General features: G+C 35.0%; 1 protein-coding gene across 1 annotated transcript in view; it reads left to right on the top strand.

Annotated features, from left to right (window-relative positions):
* LOC137405270 (general transcription factor 3C polypeptide 1-like) overlaps window positions 1–19377 on the top strand; it is a 67675-nt gene continuing 48298 nt past the window's right edge. Inside the window, exons 1-10 of the mRNA XM_068091497.1 lie at window positions 1–57; window positions 451–621; window positions 735–923; window positions 4156–4288; window positions 5573–5708; window positions 7933–8106; window positions 8858–8941; window positions 9435–9526; window positions 12147–12233; window positions 13028–13136. Of these exons, the coding sequence (XP_067947598.1) occupies window positions 1–57; window positions 451–621; window positions 735–923; window positions 4156–4288; window positions 5573–5708; window positions 7933–8106; window positions 8858–8941; window positions 9435–9526; window positions 12147–12233; window positions 13028–13136 (1232 nt within the window). The remainder of the gene's footprint in view (window positions 58–450; window positions 622–734; window positions 924–4155; window positions 4289–5572; window positions 5709–7932; window positions 8107–8857; window positions 8942–9434; window positions 9527–12146; window positions 12234–13027; window positions 13137–19377) is intronic.

The raw sequence follows: 19377 nt of genomic DNA, 5'->3' as shown, positions 1-19377 counted from the left end.
ATGAGACGTGCCGCTTGCCGCAATCGGCTCGGCTCTAGTACGTTCTATGAAGAAGATGTAAGATATAAACGATTGCTACTCTACCGACACGCAAATAATTTGTGATGCCTCAATAAAGAAATGGTTTTAGCTATTCAAATCCTATAATCACTTAATTGTTTTCTGGTTCAGTTGCTGTTGCTCTTAAAGTTTCTGTTAGCAATGTAATTCCTGTAATACCTGTCTGAAGGTCTGTTGTTTCAATGTGCTGGAGCTAGTGAGTTTGAAACCTTTATGCATTGAGTACTGTTTCACAACCAACTTGTTTTCACTAGGGTTTGAACCAACAACTTTATGTTATGGGACGCACACACATTGGCACTACGTTATAGTTGCTTAAGTGAGCTCTCTGATGGGAGAGCATAGCTAATGTGTGAATTGTGATGCGTAGGGTTTATATGATTTGTTTAGATGGACCAGACGCCTCAAATTCTAGAAGAAATTGCTCTCGATGGTTTAGATGGCATTACATTAGACTCGTTATGGTACCGTCTTGGCAGGACCTTCCCTCAGTTCCGAATCAAGCTCGATGACAAATCGAAATCATACCTATGGACAAAAGTAGTGTCTAAATTTAAAGATGTATGTATTTTTGGCTTTGCATTTATTACTTTAATATCTGTTTAACTGTAGCTGTCCACTTGTAATACTTTCACAGCATATCAAAAAAAATTTTTCCTTTTTGGCGGATGTAGGTGAAGTTTTACGTACTGCCAGAGGAACGAGACACATTTGTTGACCCAGAGCCACAATTTTCTGATACTGGGGTGGAGATTTACAAACCGGATCCATTGCGCATCATGATGCCCTGCTGTTACATAATTGACGGTATTGTGAGGGGCTCATGCTCTACCTTCTCCACCCGAAAGGATGTCACTACTGAGGTTAGAATTTTGGAATGCATTTTCAGTTCATTTTGGCTTTTATTTATGTCTTTATCAGTTGCTATGGTAACTTGAAAACAAAATTTCTACCAACAGACTCTTGGCTAGATTTAAACTAATATGTTTTCCAGTAATTTTGCTTTTATTCATGTCTTGCAAGCACTAAATTTGTTCACCCAGTTGTAAAGGAATAGCTTACGAGGTATGTATATGGCTAATGATTTTGGTGAGTAAACCAGCGAGTAGCCTAATCTTCAATATCCCTTGAGATGATATTCTTTATAGTCTTTTATGTCGATTCCCACGGTCAATTACGATCAATACTGGTCTTAGTTTTTGCCACTAATTCTTATTTGTTATACGTGTGTCTACATTTTAAATGTAAAAATGTTGACAGATTTACTAGTGATACTGTTAAATATTTGGTTAGCAATATTTTGGATCTCTTTGGAAACACATATTCATTCCTGGTCTTAAAGCTTAACTTACACAAGTTTTAGTAGCTTTTATCAGAAATTATCGGTCTTTTTCTATCATATGCAATTGTTTTTGACGTTTTATCTGATCTGACTGTCAGGATGTTTGAAGATGAAAATCCAAAAACTGGATTGTCGTTAAAACACTCGCATCAACTGAAAGCGCGATAATGTGGTCTATAGTTGGTAAGAGACCAACAGAATAGAAACTCGTAACACTGCAACTTGAAGGCAATAGCGAATATCAACTATAGCAATGATAGCAACTATAGCAATGATAGCAACTATAGCAATTATAGCAATGATAGCAACAAATGATATTTTGCACATGTTTTCCTTTTAAGCGTTTTAACCGCAAGCAAGTTTTGTCAGTCACATCACCTCAAATGTTAAAAAAAAGTACAAATAATAGAAAAATACCAATACTTTCTGATAAAATCTACCAAAAATTTTGCGCGAGTTATTTTTTAATTTCTGCGAAGTTTGTGTCTGCGTCCGATTTTTGTTTCTCAAAACTGAACCTCAGTTCTCTAAATCATCCTTTGTTGTATGCAGTTATAAAATTAGTGCCCATGTTTCTTGCTACACCAAAACCCTTTTTAAGAAAGTGACTACAAGTTTTATCACTGATAGAGCAAATGATGCCATATTTTTGTATGTATTGTCAAGTATTTGGTGCGCATCTCTTCTTGTACTCTTGCTAATTGTTTTGCAAAATCTTTTTAGTGAAGCGATTAATGACAGTTTTTACTGTATAGGCTTAGTTTAAAAATACATGCTCTTTATTTCTATTCCCCTGGCTTCTCGTTTTCTTGTTATGTGCCAGCTTCCGCTAGACTGCAACGAAGCATAAATTTACATCAATCAAAATTTTCGATTGAATTTTCGAGTTTGCACTAGGTTTTTTTTACTAAGTTTAGAGAAAATTTACTGAAATAAAATGGTGTTGAAGCTAAAATAGTTTTATTTTCATTTATTCATTCATTTCATTCACTCGTTTATGGAAAATTTTGAATGTCTACCTATCACTTATGCCTGGGAGTTGTCATCATACTTGTCCAACACTTGTTAACACTAACTGCAATATATTATTCATTATAGATATTTATTCATTTACAACAAATAAAAGTATTGCATTACATAAAATGCTTCAAATATAGTTATAGGTATTTTCAGTTGTGTGTTTTTCGGATGTAAGACTATGTTTACGCATTGAACAAATTGTTTTGTGGGCCGTGTTTGCACATCATGAAAATAATATACAGTTGTCTTATCTTAAGGACAGTAAATACTAAATAGTCTCATATCCATTAATTTGCTAATCATATAATCAAGAGCATAGTTTAGAACTTTAGACTATAATAATTGTGATCAATCTTACTGTGTAGAGAGTTCAGTCCATTGAATAGCAGTGCAAAGTTAAACTGCTACGATTGACTTGTTTGGTCAAGTTATCCCTCTCCAACATGTCAGTTGAAATTGGACGATTCGTTCATCATTGTGACAAAAAGTGCATCATTACCTGTTATTTCTGAAAAATGCTTCATTTCACTGTTGCAGATGTAGTGTTCGTTCAGAAAAGGCTGACATCATTTGGCCCTCATTTTGTGTATCTGGTTCTTTTATTTGTCCCGCTGAGTCTTGGGATACCCCATAATTCTGAAACATTATTAAAGTTAGTTCCTCTGTCCAGCTATAACAATAAAGTTTTGCAATGAAAAATCACCTCTGTTCTGGATTTGAACTCGCGACATGCAAATCGCAAGTCTATTAACAACTACGCGTAACCACAAGGGTAAACCGGTTTTATCACACCCATCACTTTTACCATATACTGTCCGTATGCCATATATGTCCTCGCCGTACGAGGAAAAGAATGTTCTCGGCATTTTTCCACCATAATTATGATTTCAACAAGATTTTTTTAAAATTTATGTGGTGGCAGTCGGTGTGCTGATTACAGCGAAATAACGAAGATGCTAATATGCTATTCACCGAAATCCCTTTCAAAACGCCTTAAAGATATAGAATGCTTGCTCTCTATCTCAGTTCAGCGTTCTTCGTTGTAAGTTATAGGGAAAACGAACCTGAATACAAATGGATAATAAAATTTTAGCCTATTACAAAGTTGAAGTTTGGTTTAGCTAAATACTTACTAAAACTTCCTTTAGTTATGTGTTTAGTAAGCTAAATTCAAAGTTTGTTACACGTCTGTTTCGAAGGTAAGAACTCCCTATGGTACGTGCTGCACGTAATACATTGTAGTGATACATTTTCTTGCAAATCATAACCACTAAAGTTACTGTAGGTAGCTGTAGTTACTAAGGTTAAAATTTTGTTTTGTTACTAATTTCTAATATGTACTAATGTTGATGATTTTCACCAGAGGGTGCTTGTATTAGATAATTACAATGGATTTCTATGCCATTCTATACGGTATTTTTGTTCTATGATACCAACACTGAAACAAACTACAATCGTATAATTGTATACCAAATAATTGCTCATTGTAATCATAGCGAAACAGACTATATTTAGCAATTACTAAAAATGTTTGAAAATCCTTACAGTTGCTATATTTTTTCTCTTACTTTTTTTGAATTGCACAAAACACTTTTCTCATAATATGAAGTTTGAAAGTTAGAATGGTAAATGTTGTTTTTGTTAAATAAAAAATAAACTTTTTGTGCAAAGACTTTTTGATTACTCGGGCAACGCCGGTCATTCAGTAGTATATTTATGTGTGTTTTATACAGGTGAGGGGGCGTACAAGACAGCCCAAACTATCATACACAGAAGTTCAGTCTAAATGGGGTAAAAGATTTGTTATAGTGGCATCGCAAAGAGTGAGAGAGAGGGTACTACTGAAAGATTCTGTGGATGCCAGCAGTGGGTATTTCTTCTAGTTGTTTCCGCGTCTGTTAATGAACATTTTGAATTATTTGATAAAGGTTTTACTTTAGGAAGGTGTGTAACTTGCATTGATTTTTGTTGTAACAATTTGAAATTAATTTTATCACACATCCATTGTATTTCAAGGATGACTTGCAACAAAATTCACATTACAGTTATTTGGTATCAAAAGATTCACCATGTCTTACTCCGCTGTGTTGTAGGTGAAAAATATGTGGAAATGTGATTACAAGCTCTTAAAAGCTCAAAAACGAACAGTTAATTGCCGCCATCACGAAACCGCCGAAGATTACAATCAGTTATTTCTCTGACGTAGTCAATTCATTTGGTTATTGTTTTGACACGTGATGTTCTCACGTGAATTGAAAGGCCAATAAAATGCTCAATATAAAACTTCTCGTAGCACAAGTTTAAGACAAACACTTCGGGTTTTACCAAACACTTTGGGTTCTACCGAAGACCTCGTATCAAATATAGATGCTCGCTATTTTACAGTTTTGTTTTGGCTTGGTCTAGTCGTAGTCTGATCATGTGACCCATACTTCTTGCCAAACAGCGCGAATAGTTTCTGCAGCATTATTCGACTATCACAGGTGATCAACAGGCTCGTCATGTTTATCAGAGAATGATCTGCACTCCTTCGAGCTAAGGTTAAAAAATTAAACGAATTGTCATGGTAGGCTTTAAAATATCAGTCCTCAAAATGACATCATTACAATAATGATGAAATAGATGCGTAAGAACAATAGACATGGTTTTATTGAATGCGTGAAGTATATTTGTGAAAATATTTCGATGAATGAGGTTGCGTGAAATTGTAAACAGAAGCCATCTTGTACAACTACGGCCCATTTGAGCCATTTTGGAAAAAGATTCTAACCTACGGCGGTTTCGTGATGGCGGCGATTAACTGTTTGTTTTTGAGCTTTTAAGAGCTTGTAATCACATTTGCACATATTTGGCGCCTAAAACCCAGCAGTTTAAGACATGGTGAATTTTTTGATACTAAATAATTGTAATGTGAATTTTGTTGCATGTCAACCTTTAAGGTTTACAACGAACCTTTTCACATCAGGCACTTCATATATCAAATCAGTAGGGTTGGGCCACTGCCGGGACCCCAAATTCATTTCTCTGATTTCCTTCAAGCTTTCAATCAGAACATTACTCAAAATAATTATTTGGTAATTATCGACTATAACTTGATCAAGTCTGTCTACTGTGTGGCTATGCTGTATCTCATTTTTCTCTGTTGTGCAGCGGTGAAGCTGACAGCGGAAATGTACTGTTTGTTGGAGTACTTAGCCAAAGGAAGAAACTATGGCGTATATGGCAGTGACGTCTTTACATTTCTCCAAGGTCTTGCATCATCGAGGATTAATCATGGCATGATGGGGTAGGTGAGAGCTCTTGGGCGTGTAGCACCTGTTCATTGGCTAGTGAATCTCACTGACTTCTATATAAGATGCTCATTTTGAGGACATGTGCAAAATAGGCGGAATATCATATAAGGTATTGTGTGTCAGCAGCAATATTTTTCAACTCTTGGGTTGCCGCATTATTCGTTGCGCTTATTGCTACGGTGCCGCATTTTTTTCACTTAAAAACACGGCATTTTGTTTTGGCTTTTGCTATATTATTACTTGGTCTATATAGCCCAAATTAACACTATATCATTAAAACCCGCTAAACAACAGAGTATGTCTAATAGTGCTTGTCTTGGGTGACCTTATAGAAAACCAGATGATGCCAAATACAAAAAGCTTGTTTTTTGAAATAAACATACATCTGTGTTGGCTTTAGCTCATATTTCATAAATTTTAGCCATTTTATTTTGCTGCTAGAGGTGTTAAGATAACGTGACAGCAGTTCTGACAAGTTCGGACTGTAACTCATTGGATTCCAATCTACGGCATTTTTGCGATGGCTGCGATTAGCTGTTAGTTTTTGAGCTTTTAAGAGCTTGTAATCACATTTCTACATATTTTGCACCTACAACACAACAGAGTAAGACATGGTGAACCTTTTGATACCAAATAGCTGTAATGTGAATTTTGTTGCAAGTAAACCTTTGAACTTTCCAAAACTTGAAGATCGAAAAAGTTGACACTCGGCCACTTGATAAACGATTTAAAACTATTTGCTTAACCCTTAGAGAACTTAACCCTTAGGGAACTTAACCCTTAGAGAACTTAACCCTTAGAGAACTTAACCCCTTAGAGAACCATTTTCGCATTTCTACACAAATGCTTTTGTGACCTGTGTGCCAATTTCGCATTTCTGCGAATATGCAATGGCTCGGAACGGATTAATCGAAACGATCGGTGAATAAGCATAAAATGTTTACAAATTATCTACAAACCTGATATATTCACAGTAGAATTATATTTAAATTGCCTATGAAGCAGTTTTACATAAGTAGGTCGAGTATTTAATTAATAGTGGTAAAAGAAATGGATAACAGCGAAATAGCACCCAGTTAATCGGGATGTTCTAAAGGCTTTTTAAATATTTATCAACACCTTCAAAACTTTGTAACAGCCCACTTAACCTAAGTTCCACCACAGTATAAACCTTGATGCATCTATGAAATAATAAAAGAAATTGCGGTATTGTTTTTGTATTGTGTTTCATGTCTAACATTATTACCATGTCTTTCAGTCAAAATTAGAAAACTTTGTGCAATCACTCATCATCATCTTAGAAAGTTTCTGCTATCGGTAATCATATCCTGAATGATACGAATTTATTTATTAGTTGATGTTACATTTTATCAAAGCCCATTGCTGTTTGTATCATATTCATATAACATTATATACAGGCAACTCTGCATTGGTTTATTCTAACATGTCCAAACTGCTTTCACGTTATCTTAACACTTCTAGCAGCAAAATAAAATGGCTAAAATTTATGAAATAAGATCTAAAGGCATCACAGTTGTATGTTTATTTAAAAGTTTGGTTGTGGTTAGCTATAAGGTCACCCAAGACAAGTACTATTGGACATATTACCGTATGTTATTTACTGGGTTTTAATGATAACCTCGTCATGTTTATCAGACAATGATATGTACCTCTTCAAGCTAAGGTTAAAAAATTAAATAAATTTTCACGGTAGGTTATAAGATATCAGTGCTCAAAGTGATAGCATTACAATGACGATGGTTAGCATGCTTGAATGTAGAACGCTTAACCTGCGAACAGGAAGTCGGGATTCAATTCTCAAAAATGGTCATTGGTAGTAACAGGAGCGCTATCTAACCTTAAATTGATCTCTACAATTGCGCATGTCTCCAGTCGTCAAGGTTCCCTTGCCACTGGTCTCGGACATGTCCAACCAAGCTCACAGAACTAATGTTTGTGTAACGATGCTCTTAAAAACACTCACGACGTCTGCTTACTGTAAGATAAGCCGACATACTCGATTTTCGAGGGAATTCTCTCTCATACACACACTAGGTATATTCCTATATAATCTTATATATCTTTAGCCTGTGGCCCTGCTCTGTTATCTCATGAGCATTCTTATGCTAGTCATCTCATGGGATAGCCCTATTATTGACAAGAACATACATTGTGAGCCCTTATACTGGTAGAAGTAAATTTGTCATTTTCTCACAGGTACCTACGCAAGAAGTTGAAAAGTTATGGAGTTGTCACACAGGTATCTCATGTGCTCATGAAGCCCTCCCATAACAACAGCCTACGCCTCTTTCATGACAACATATGTTTTCTTCCAAGGTTATTCATGCCAAGGGAGACAATCTACACGATTTACCACCGGAAAATTGAGGAGTAGGTTTGCAGGGCCTATCCCAGTAATATTGATTTTCAGATTTTTCTCTTTTTATAATTTTTTACATCACAATTGATTAGGTCTTCAGTTGTCCTGTATTAATGCGGATATTACTGTGTTTGAATGACAGAAGGTGGTCGTCAGGTGATGTCAACAATGTGTGTGAAATTATTTTTTCGAAATTACAAAATCTATTACCTTTTTGGTAGGAGAAACGCAATACTGTTTGTAGTGTTTGGTTTATGTCTCTCATTTTTGGAAACTAGATAATTTGTAGCAGGCATACAGAAGTGCAAATATAAACATCAGGGCAGTCAAAGCGTATGCATGCTCTGAAAGTTGATAAAGAAGTGAAAGAGTTCTCAGACTTGTTGGAATGGAATAGATTATGCCAGCACTAAGCTGCTATGACTAGCGCACCCCAACAACTCCATTAAATTACGAGACAACGAATCCTACAGAAAGTGTGGGATTCGCTAGCACACCATGGAATATCTCTTTCTCTGACTTCCCTTTTTTCTTCCGACTACTTACCTAGGAGTTTCCTCTGGCTTCATTGATCAGTAATAAGCTTATATACAGGCAATTTCCAAGCAAGCTACGACTAGCTATTCACTAGGCGTATCGATTTTCCCATTTATCTGAGCTGGTAACTAAAATTGGTTAATTGTTTAAACTTCTGTGAAGCTCATGACAACCTGGTGTTTTGGGTGTAGTGACTTAGACTTAACCTTAGCTCTTATATTGTAGATTTTTATTGGGCCAGACTGACAGGAAGTACTTCTTGGCAGACATGTGCTCTACGCTTGAACTTCCCAGACGCAAAGTTCACAAGTAAGTCTCATCAATAATGGTCTGTTTTTGCGAGTAAATATCACCAACAAGCTCTGTTTTTAAAGTAAGTCTCATCAGGAAAAGTCTGTTGTGTAGACCCGTGTCTACCAGCTGATACCAAATAGAGATCTCTTCAACTACGGAGTAACAGCTAGCATATAAATATATATTGTGAAACTTTCACACTAGCGCTAGCAGGCGTTTTACTTACTTTAATGGTGAGCATGTGGAGGACTGAATGTTTCCTACATTTACAATGCTATTTGGACCACTGCTTTCTAGCTCAGGCGAACTTAGACCTTTTCCTGTAGCAGTCAGCTTCATGCTGTCAGGGCACTTAGGTTGTTAGTTTACTCATCAATTTCTCTTCAAACTATTTTTTGTTTTAGCAAGCCGATAAATTTTTATAATGCGAAAAAAGTTGATTTTTTGGCCAGTAGCTGTATTTCTTAAAACTTCATGTTATGTTTTACTACTTAATGTCCTTTTGTAGGTTTCTCAAACTGAAACCACAACATTTTGAGCTATCTTACATCACTGTGAAAGACTCTACTTTTCTCTCCTGCCCTGATACAAATGAAACGGGTATGCGTATGGTGCTCTGAAGTCTAGCTATATCGGTGTTAGGTGTATATACATGCATTCTTTCCAAGCGTTCTTTTATATCCAAGGTGTAGGTTGTTATGCTAGTTAACAGCACTTTTATCAGTTGATGTAAAGGCTTATGGAGATACATGTACTAGACGCTTGTTCAAATCTTTACTCACCCGTGGTTGACCTTCACCTCCTAAAAATGGGGTCAAGGTCAACCACGGGTGAGTATTACAATGACAATGCTGGTAAAGTGGTTTATGACAGCGTGTTAACCTATATTGGAATATCAGCTCATACTTCTGCTCTAATATCAGCGACAGTATGAAGTTGAAATTTCATGCTAAAAGATATTCACAAGTCCTTAATATCTTCAATTGTTCAATATGTTTATCTATATATGTAAATTTCAGTGTTTGTATTTTTGTTAAACCCTGTGTTCAGTTATAGCAAATAAAATCTAGCAGCGAACGATCCACACGACACTGGGTTTGATCTCGGTTTCTACAGGCGGCGAACCTAACCATGAAGCTACATACAATTGATACATTAGGCAAATAGTCATTGTATTGGTTAAATTATGTTTGAAGCGCTTGCTTGGGATTAATAACTAGCACTGTTGATCGTTATGCGTAATGATTGATAAGCTGGCCCAAAATGTGAGTATTGTTTTAGTAATGATTTTAGTAAAGATCTAGCTTTCCAGGTAAGTTACTCCTTTCCATTTGGTAATTGTTTTATGACCCTAATGGGTCATATTAGGGAAGGGTACAAAATGCTAACCAATCAGATTAATTGGTTATTCAACTTGGTAACAGGTTGAAAAGTCTTGTCTGTTAAAGAAATGATGAAACAACCCAAATCTTTATATAATATTCATCTGTCCAAAGCGACGGTCAGAGGTCAGGATGTAGGATTGCTTTGTACGGGAAGCAGCCCAACACACTACCATCTGCACTAACTGTTTACCTTGTGGCATTTTAGAATAGCTGTGCGTGATTATTCTCTGTACTGGCATACACAACTATTCACACATTATTTTCTTACCTTACTGGCACACCTGGCGATCTCTCATGGCGCACAAGACTGTCAGGCTATCATTGGTAGTAACTATTAATATTAGTACCCTGGCATTGTGAGGCATCGTGAGAGATTGTCAGGTGTGTCAATTAGTAGTACTCAATTAGTCAATTAGTGCCCAAAAAATAAGTACCATAAAACCTCTAATTGAACGCCATGGCGCTCCATTTTTCAACCCTTCCTTTATAGGGGGCGGTCAATTTAAAGGCAGCATTCAAATAGAGGCAGTGTATTTTTCAAATGGCTCGTCAGAATTTCGGGAAGATAAATTTAAAACTATTACGGGCGTAGCGAATGTCGCTTATATTTTGCTCTTTTTTCTGGTGGAGTGATATTAAACCTTTTGGATTCAATAAATCTGCTAACTTACTTCTCACTTGTCAAAAATCTCTTAATAAATGTGCATCCAGAAACTGAGAAATATTTCTACCAGTTGATATCTATTTCTTGCAATTGTCCTGCGATGATATTATAGCCTGTGTCCTTCTTTGCAATTTGTTAGCACTTTTAATTTATAATTCATTCAAAATTTGAAGACATATTTTTATTTTATATCTATATTTACTAATGTTGCATAAAAGCTCATTGCATTCATTGATATGTTTGCTACAGTTTGCAGCCAAAACTATATTTTTATGTGCAATAGAAGAGGAGTTACCAGCGTCGATCAATTGTATGATCAGATTACCGCAATCATGCTATCAAATAATATGCTACTTAATTTTCCAATCTCTTCCAATCTACCAAATGTTACAAATATATATTTGTAAGCAAGTAACATAAACTAACCATACTTTATTACATGTAGAAACTGTATATGTTAAACTGCACTGCATTTAACATTTAACACAAATGCAATGCGTAAAGGTTTTGCTCACTAAATGTAACCTTTAGCCCAAAACTTGTAAACCGTTTTTTATATATGTACATCGCAGTGTTAAGACAGTGTTAAACAAGGAACTATTATTAACCTGAGACAGTTAATAATTATTTCTATGGTGTTGCTTTCAAAGTTTTAACAAAAAAAGTGAAAAGCTTTGGAGTTGGACAACAAGAGAATTGATTGCTATTAATGTAAATGATTAATTATTAATACAATTTTGTGGACACTTTTCTACTGATCCCTTGATATTATGGGTTCATAAAGATCAAAGATAGTCAAAATGGCGGCCAAATGGAGTTGGCATTTAAATAGAGGGTGGCACTCTGTTTTTCAACTCATCTCTCATAGTGGCTGCAAATAGAGATTGCGTTCGAATAGAGGTGGCGTTCAATTAGAGGTTTTACGGTATATAGATTGCAGCAGCCATTAGGATTACCAAAAAAGAACAGCACAATAGTAGTCACCAAAATTTCAGGTTAAACTCATGCCAAAAAAAGTTAGAGGCAATTTTTAGGCATCTATTACGAAAAACAGAATATTTTCACTGAATAAAAACTGGCTCTTCAAATTCATTAGCACAGTGAGTGCTTGTATCATCATTGAGTGTTTATCCTTGTCGAGTGAGAGTTTTGTGGTTTCTTCCGATTTTAGAGAATGGTCAGAATGATAGAGCTACTGAGGGTACAGCTGCAGACAATGATAACTCTGTGGATACTAGCACATTAGAGGAGACGGATAGTGAGTTGAGAATCTGTATTGTTTCCCTTTTCTCTTCTGGTAGCCAGAGGAATTAGGCTATACATGTACGGTGCACCCCGGGCTAAGACATTCGTGTTTTACATTTTTATTGCTTTATGATGTGGAACACGATGTTTTTCATTCTCTTGCTACTGCACTTTTTTGTCATACTACATCAACAGAAATGTTTCTAGAAGTTCAGATTAGGCAGTCGGTGTGCTGACTGTGTCGGAATAATGAAGATGCCAATATGCTATTTGCAGAAATCCCTCTCACAGTGATTAAAAGAGATACAATGCTCGCTCTCTCAGTTCAGCACTTTTTGTGTTCCGTAAATGCTTGATATTGCCGAAGTGAAACGAAAATTTGTGAAAAGTAAGCATAAATGAAAATTTATTGTGCATTTTAGCAGTTAATATAATATTTACTCTAAAATTTAATTCATTATACGTATTTAGCTATGTAACTACATAGTGTATACAACTTTAATTTGTTAGCCATGGGTCTTAAGATCGATAAAAAATCATAGTCGTAATCATAAGCAACTCATAACCGCTAAATGCACTTAAGTTACTGTAAGTAACTATAGTTACTAAGGTTAATATACTATTTTGTTACTAATTTTTAATGTATACAGTACGTGTATAAAGTTTTGATGTTTTTACCAGAGTTACTTGCATTAGATAATTACTATGGGTTTCTACACCCTTCTATATGACATTTTCGCTTTGCGATGCTAACATTCAGAATGAATTGATGTTGTATGTCGGGGGTTCACTGGAGTTGTATTGTAGAAGATATGGATACTAGCAGCACTCCGCTTGATAACAAAGGAAAGGCGCCGGTGGGTAAGAAAGGAAAACTGAGTGCAAGAAGTCATCTCCAAGTTACTCTCAAACAAACGTAAGATTTGCACTCTGTTTTTTTATTGTCAGTGTTCAGCACAACAGTAGCTTAAAAATGTTCATTGTACATGTTCCATGGTATGTACTAACAAAGTACACTGTCAATTGAATGCAGTTACAGTGGAGCTGTCCAGTGCCATCTAAACATTTAGGGTTTCGGTAGGTTTTGCCTTCTCATACACTCAGCCATCTACTTGAAGCACATAAATGATATAATTTTTTTATTATATAGTTCAATACATCAGAGTCTTGGCTTTCGAATGAGCCTATATTCAATACACAAAGAATAATCGAACTATGAAAAACAGGGTGTCAAAAGTATATCCTGCAATAAAAAAAAACACTTGGTTGCGGTTCCCACAATGTGATGTCATTATTATCATTTAGCCTTAGGTAGTCGATTCCTTTCGCTGCCATTGAGGCTGCACTTTTCTGTGACAATCGGTGCTGTTAAACCCAGAGAGCGCTAATAATAAACTAGGATTCTAAATAATCACCAATGCCCGGGAATCGTGCTAACGCCCAACCAATACAAACATGTTCTGGGTTAATTAATTATGTTTCAATAAATATACTGTCGTTAATAAAGGTAATGAAATCACATCGATTAAATTGTGACCTGCAGTTGCGTGGCCCTAGGACTATATGTTAATCGCACTTTCGCGAGATCACGCAACGCTTGAAATTAATTAGCCTCAGTCGTGCCCCTCAACATCACAATAAAAAGAGAGGGCTACTGCATAATATCGGCAAAACATAGTATGGTGCTTGGAATCTGAGTTATTTATCATAGAAATAATCTGTACATGGAGAGCTAATGACACTGATTCCTTTGTCATCTTCATTGGTTCTCTGGAGTTATCCTACCTTCGCCTGCCACTAGCGTCATTATCGTATTTAATAAATATAAGTGGTGAGCAATAAAATAAGCGGTAAGAGCACACAACACCGAATATGAAAATTGTGACATCACAATTTTTGAGCCTATACCGTTTAACATTTATGCGGTAGAGCTCTGGGGAAATTCTATAAACACCAACCAATGTCTGTCTCACCATGTCAAACAATGGCTCATTTGAAGGTCAAGTCTCTGATGTATTGAAATATATGATAGAAAAATTATGTAATTTATTTGCTTCAAGGTTGTGTATATATATACATTATATATAATACTTTCTGAATGCCCTGCGTTGCACGGGTAAAAAAACAGCTTATAAACATTATCTTACCTATTACATTACCTTCACACTACAATACCTGCAACTGTTTATAAGCTGTTTTATTACTCGTGCAATGCCAGCATTCATTTAGTGAGGCCAGCTGCAAATCGTTACCTATGGCACAAAGTCGTTGTGTATTCTAACTGATGTAATGAATGTCATCACCATTATTGATCACTAGGCTTAGTTGAATGTCATAGTGTAATGGATCAGCTCGACGTCTCTAGAAGTGGAGGTTCTGGGATCAAATCCTCTGTGAAACAGACTTTTCACTGTTTGGTTTTAGTTGCTATAACTGGACAGACGGACATTGAGATATATAAATAGACTATTACTATACTAGCTGTACAATCCGGTGTTGCCCGGGTAATAAAAAAGTCTTTGGACAGAAAATCGATTTACATATAACAACATTTCCCATTCTAACTTTCAAACTGCATATCATGAGAGAAGTGTTTTGTGGCCTTGTGTGTAGTTAAAATAAATTAAGAAAGAAAATAAAAACAACTCGAAAGGTTTTCAAACTGTGTCACACAACTGTAACTTTCAAACTTCATATCATGAGGAAAAAGTTTTGTGCAGGACAACTAAATTAAAAATAAATAAAACAACTGTAAACGTTTTCAAACAACTGTAAATTTAAAATTTCATAACTTGAAAGAAGTGTTTCGTTAAAATAAATTAGAAGAAAAAATAACAATCTAAATGTGTTTAAATGTAAATGTGAAATCATTAGCAAGTAATGGCTAAATATAGTATATTTCGCTACGATTACAATAAAACATCATTTGCTATACAATTATATGATTTCCGTTCGTTTCAGTGTTGGCATGCAAAAATGGGCATGTAGGCTAATATCGTAGGCATAGACGTTAATAGAGTGGTATAGAAACCCATAGTCATTATCTAATGCAATCACCGAGTAAAAATAATCATCATTAAAAATAATACCAAAATACTATGTTAACCTTAGTAATTTTAGGTACCTACAATGACTTTAATGCATTTTGTGATTATGATCCGCGGGCCCAAGATAATATAACATTACAATGTACTACGTAGAGAGTTTTTACCTTTGAGACAGATGTGTAACATAAACACTGAGTCTAATTTAAATGAATTTAGTTTACTAAACACTTGAGAAAAGTTTTAGTATGTATTTTAGTAAACCTTGAACTTTAACATTAATTTTATCATTGCGAAACGTTTTTATTTTAACGGGTGCACTGTATATACAGTATATATATATATACTGTATATGTACACACGGTTATACTGTATAACGGATACGGATAACTCGCCGTGGCAAGTTCAGCCGCATATATATTTTAATAACTTATATAATCATTGCACAAATCGCCAAATTTTAAGTTCGAGATAAATTATTGTCGATATCGTGGGGCAGAATAAATTAGCACTAACAAAAAAAAACGAAGAAGCATCGCGTCACATAAACTTAGGTCACAAAATAATTCTTAACAGAGGTATCGTAACGCGTGGGCGCAAGGCTAAAATAATTAGCATGCCCATGGGTTATGCGGTATATGAAAACGTTTTTGATCAATAAGCCGTTCTAGCTCAGTGGTAGAGCGCTCCGATAGGAAACATGTCGATGCATTCATTGTGAGTTCAAATCTATCAAAACACGGAATTTTAATATCAAGATTTTAATAGCTATAGCCGGACAAACAAAATACAGACTTTGAGAAATATATATATATATACAGTCAAACATGGATAACTCGCCCACGGATAGCTCGAACACATGGTTAACTCGAACTGTTTCTTTGGTCCGTTCCCACGTAATGATAAATTGCTATAGATAACTCGACCTCAACTCTGTTAACTCGAACAGTTTTTTCCCAACGGCTCCCGAGACGGTTGTTATCGCTTTAGAAAATCAAGTCATAGAGGTAAACCTCAACTTTTCGTAATTCATAGGCATCGTTATTGCCACCATCGGCAAAATATTTTTGTCAACGACTTTTCTAAAGGTTTGGTGAATTTGGATTTTTACCAAACATCCGCTTAGCGATCGCCTTTCGGAAGCATGGAAAAGTGAGGTGACCTTCGCATAAACTTCAAGAAAAATCGGCGAAACTGATCTCGGTTAAAACGCTCCAAAAAAAGATGTCTTTTCTTCTGAGCATTTCAACAATGATCAAGTTTTGCCAATTTTAATCTAAAAAACGTCCTGGCAATAACATCACCTCAAACAACAAAACAGTCTCAAGTGATAGAAAAATCTCCTATACCTTTTGATAAAAAAGTTTTAAACTTTACATTAGAAGCATTTAATTTGAAACAAGCCATTTATGCTTTTGATTTATATTATAGTTTGTATATGTGCATGTATCTACTAATAAATAAATAAATACATGGACTTGTGACAGTGCTCTGATAACTTGAACTCTCTGATAACTTGAACACTTTCGCTCGGTCCCCTGAAGTTAACTTTATAAATTTAATCATTGTTTAACAGATATAAGAGAGCGAGGAATAACTATAACTTTATATGGTAGTGCAGTAACTATGTTTGCTCTAAAATGTGTTTGATTCAATCATGAATTACGAAATCTTATAATTCGATGAAAAAAATGTGTGAGCTAATACACAAAGCAAGTACTGTGATAAATTTGCATAACAAATTCAATATTCACCTGTTGAGGAAAGGAAATTGCACACGTTAGTATACTATATCCATATTAAATAAAAAACATGCCAACGACAATTTTTAAATGCAATTGATTAAAGATAGTTATAAAAGAAATTAGCTTCAAGTAAATCAAAGAAATACCATAAAAACTGTAAATAAAGAAAAGAGGCAGTGTTGTTTGTATTTAAGGATGGTAATACGCTGTGTTGTACAATGATTGTTTTTTCCCAAGCGCTGCGTAAGTATTTGCACAAATACTTTCCAGCATGGCAAGGTTGGTGTAGCATTGTGGTTTTTCTGTGTCGGCAGTCCTGGAGGTCTTCAGGTCGAATCCTATTCGAAGCTGAATTTTGATTCTTAAAACTTTATCATTATACCTGGACAGGCGCGCATTTATATATATATATTATATAACACATATATGCTATATATACCATGTAAATTGTAATGTAAATTTGTATGTAAGAAATGTAAATTTTCAATACAGTGCACCCTCAGGATACGATTACCCTGATGTACAATTATTTCACTCTACGAAGTTGGACATTATGATTTTTTCACTTCACCATATGAATCTTGTTTGACCATATGAATTCAACAAAATTTTCGCCCGAGTTAAAATTTGGCAGTCGATGTGCTTATTACGTATGTCAAAATAACAAAGACACCAAAAAGCTATTAGCCGAAAATGTTTTTAGAATGCTTAAAGGTGACACGATGACCTATTTCTCTTAGTTCAGCAATTCTCGTGTGTAAAACGGTAATATTTTTATGGCGACAGCGAAGACAGAAACTGATAAATGATAAAATCTAAGTAATAAAAATTGGAAATTCAGTAAAATAGGCAAAAATACATACTGAAACATAGCTTTAAGCGTGCGTGCGCTAAACTTATTTGAGGTGAATTCAAATTTTATGTTATACGTACGTCCATCTTGAAGGTAAGAACTCTCTACTGTACATACTGCTTCTACTGCACAGACACGTTGTAATGTTACATTTTATTGCAGATCATACTCACTAAATACACTGAATACACTTAAGTTACTGTAGGTAACTATAGTTACTAAGATTAACATACTATTTGGTTACTATATTTTATTATGTACAGCACTTATATAAAATGTTGACGATTTTTTGTTGACGATTTTTACCAGGGGATGTTTGCATTATATAATTACTATGGTTTCTATACCCATACATACGATTTTTTCACCGTATGATGCTAACCCTGGAACGGATCAAAGGTGATCTGAGGGTGCACTGTATATACTTGACTTTAGACTTGAAATATTTCTAACATATAGCATGAATAATCCCTATTACATGAGTGAAAGAGAAGAGCCTTGGGGGAATTGCAACAGAATGGTAGAAAAATATAAAATAATATAAAATATATTGTTTAAGACAGTTTGAACTTCACAAATTTTAACGCACAGAACCTCACACTGTCTCGTATTTAAACCACTCCCCTACCTTCCAACATAAGCATTACCAAGTATCTTTTCCTCTGGCATGTCTGTAGGACGGTGGAAAAAAACAGTTATTACTTTATTTGTTTAGTTTTTCTTTTGTATATAATTTAGTTCTTTTCTAATTTATATAATATCTTCAATGCTCATTGGTTGTTGGCCTGTGGACCAAATTAAATTAATTACACGATATGGGCTTATGGGGTTATTCGATCAAGGTTATAACAACTGTAACATCCTAAGCATACCTTGACAGGAATTTATTTTATATGACTATGTAAGACTGTACAGAAAATGTTGCAAGCATGTTTGAGTGTATTATTTACCTTGAACACGAACTTATGCAAAATTGTAGTAAATTTTATTGGAGAAGTGTCATTGTTTTCAATAACTTGCATTTGTTTTTTATGTTTGAGGTGATCTGATTGCCAGGATGTTTCAAGATTAAAATCGACAAAACATGGTTGCGATTAGGGCACTCAGCCACAAGCAAAAGTTCGATTATGACATCTATAGTTGCACTTCGGTAAAGAGAGTGACAGAATAGAGAAGCGTAATGCTTCAACTTAGTATCGACAACACAATAGTCGATACTAATAATGAAAGAGGCAGGCAGCTGCGCAAGTAGTGACGTCATTTCAGCGTGTTAGTTTTTCCTGACCTTAATCGCGATCAAGTTTTGTCAATTTTAATCTTGAAAATTACTGGCATCACCTCAGGCATAAAAAATTTTAATTTTTGATGAAATCTACTAAAGTTTTGTATGAGTTTATCTTTAATGCCTAATTATATACTTGGTACTTTCAATGCTTATTTATTATATTTCAAGTTTCAAGTGAATATTTGAATTTGTGAATATCTTTCGATTGTTGAAAGTTTAAATTCAGATCG

The sequence above is a fragment of the Watersipora subatra genome, chromosome 9, assembly GCF_963576615.1.
Source record: "Watersipora subatra chromosome 9, tzWatSuba1.1, whole genome shotgun sequence".
In the NCBI taxonomy this organism is placed as follows: domain Eukaryota; kingdom Metazoa; phylum Bryozoa; class Gymnolaemata; order Cheilostomatida; family Watersiporidae; genus Watersipora; species Watersipora subatra.
The sequence above is the reverse complement of the archived record's forward strand: the minus strand, read 5'-3'. Positions and strand labels throughout refer to the sequence as shown.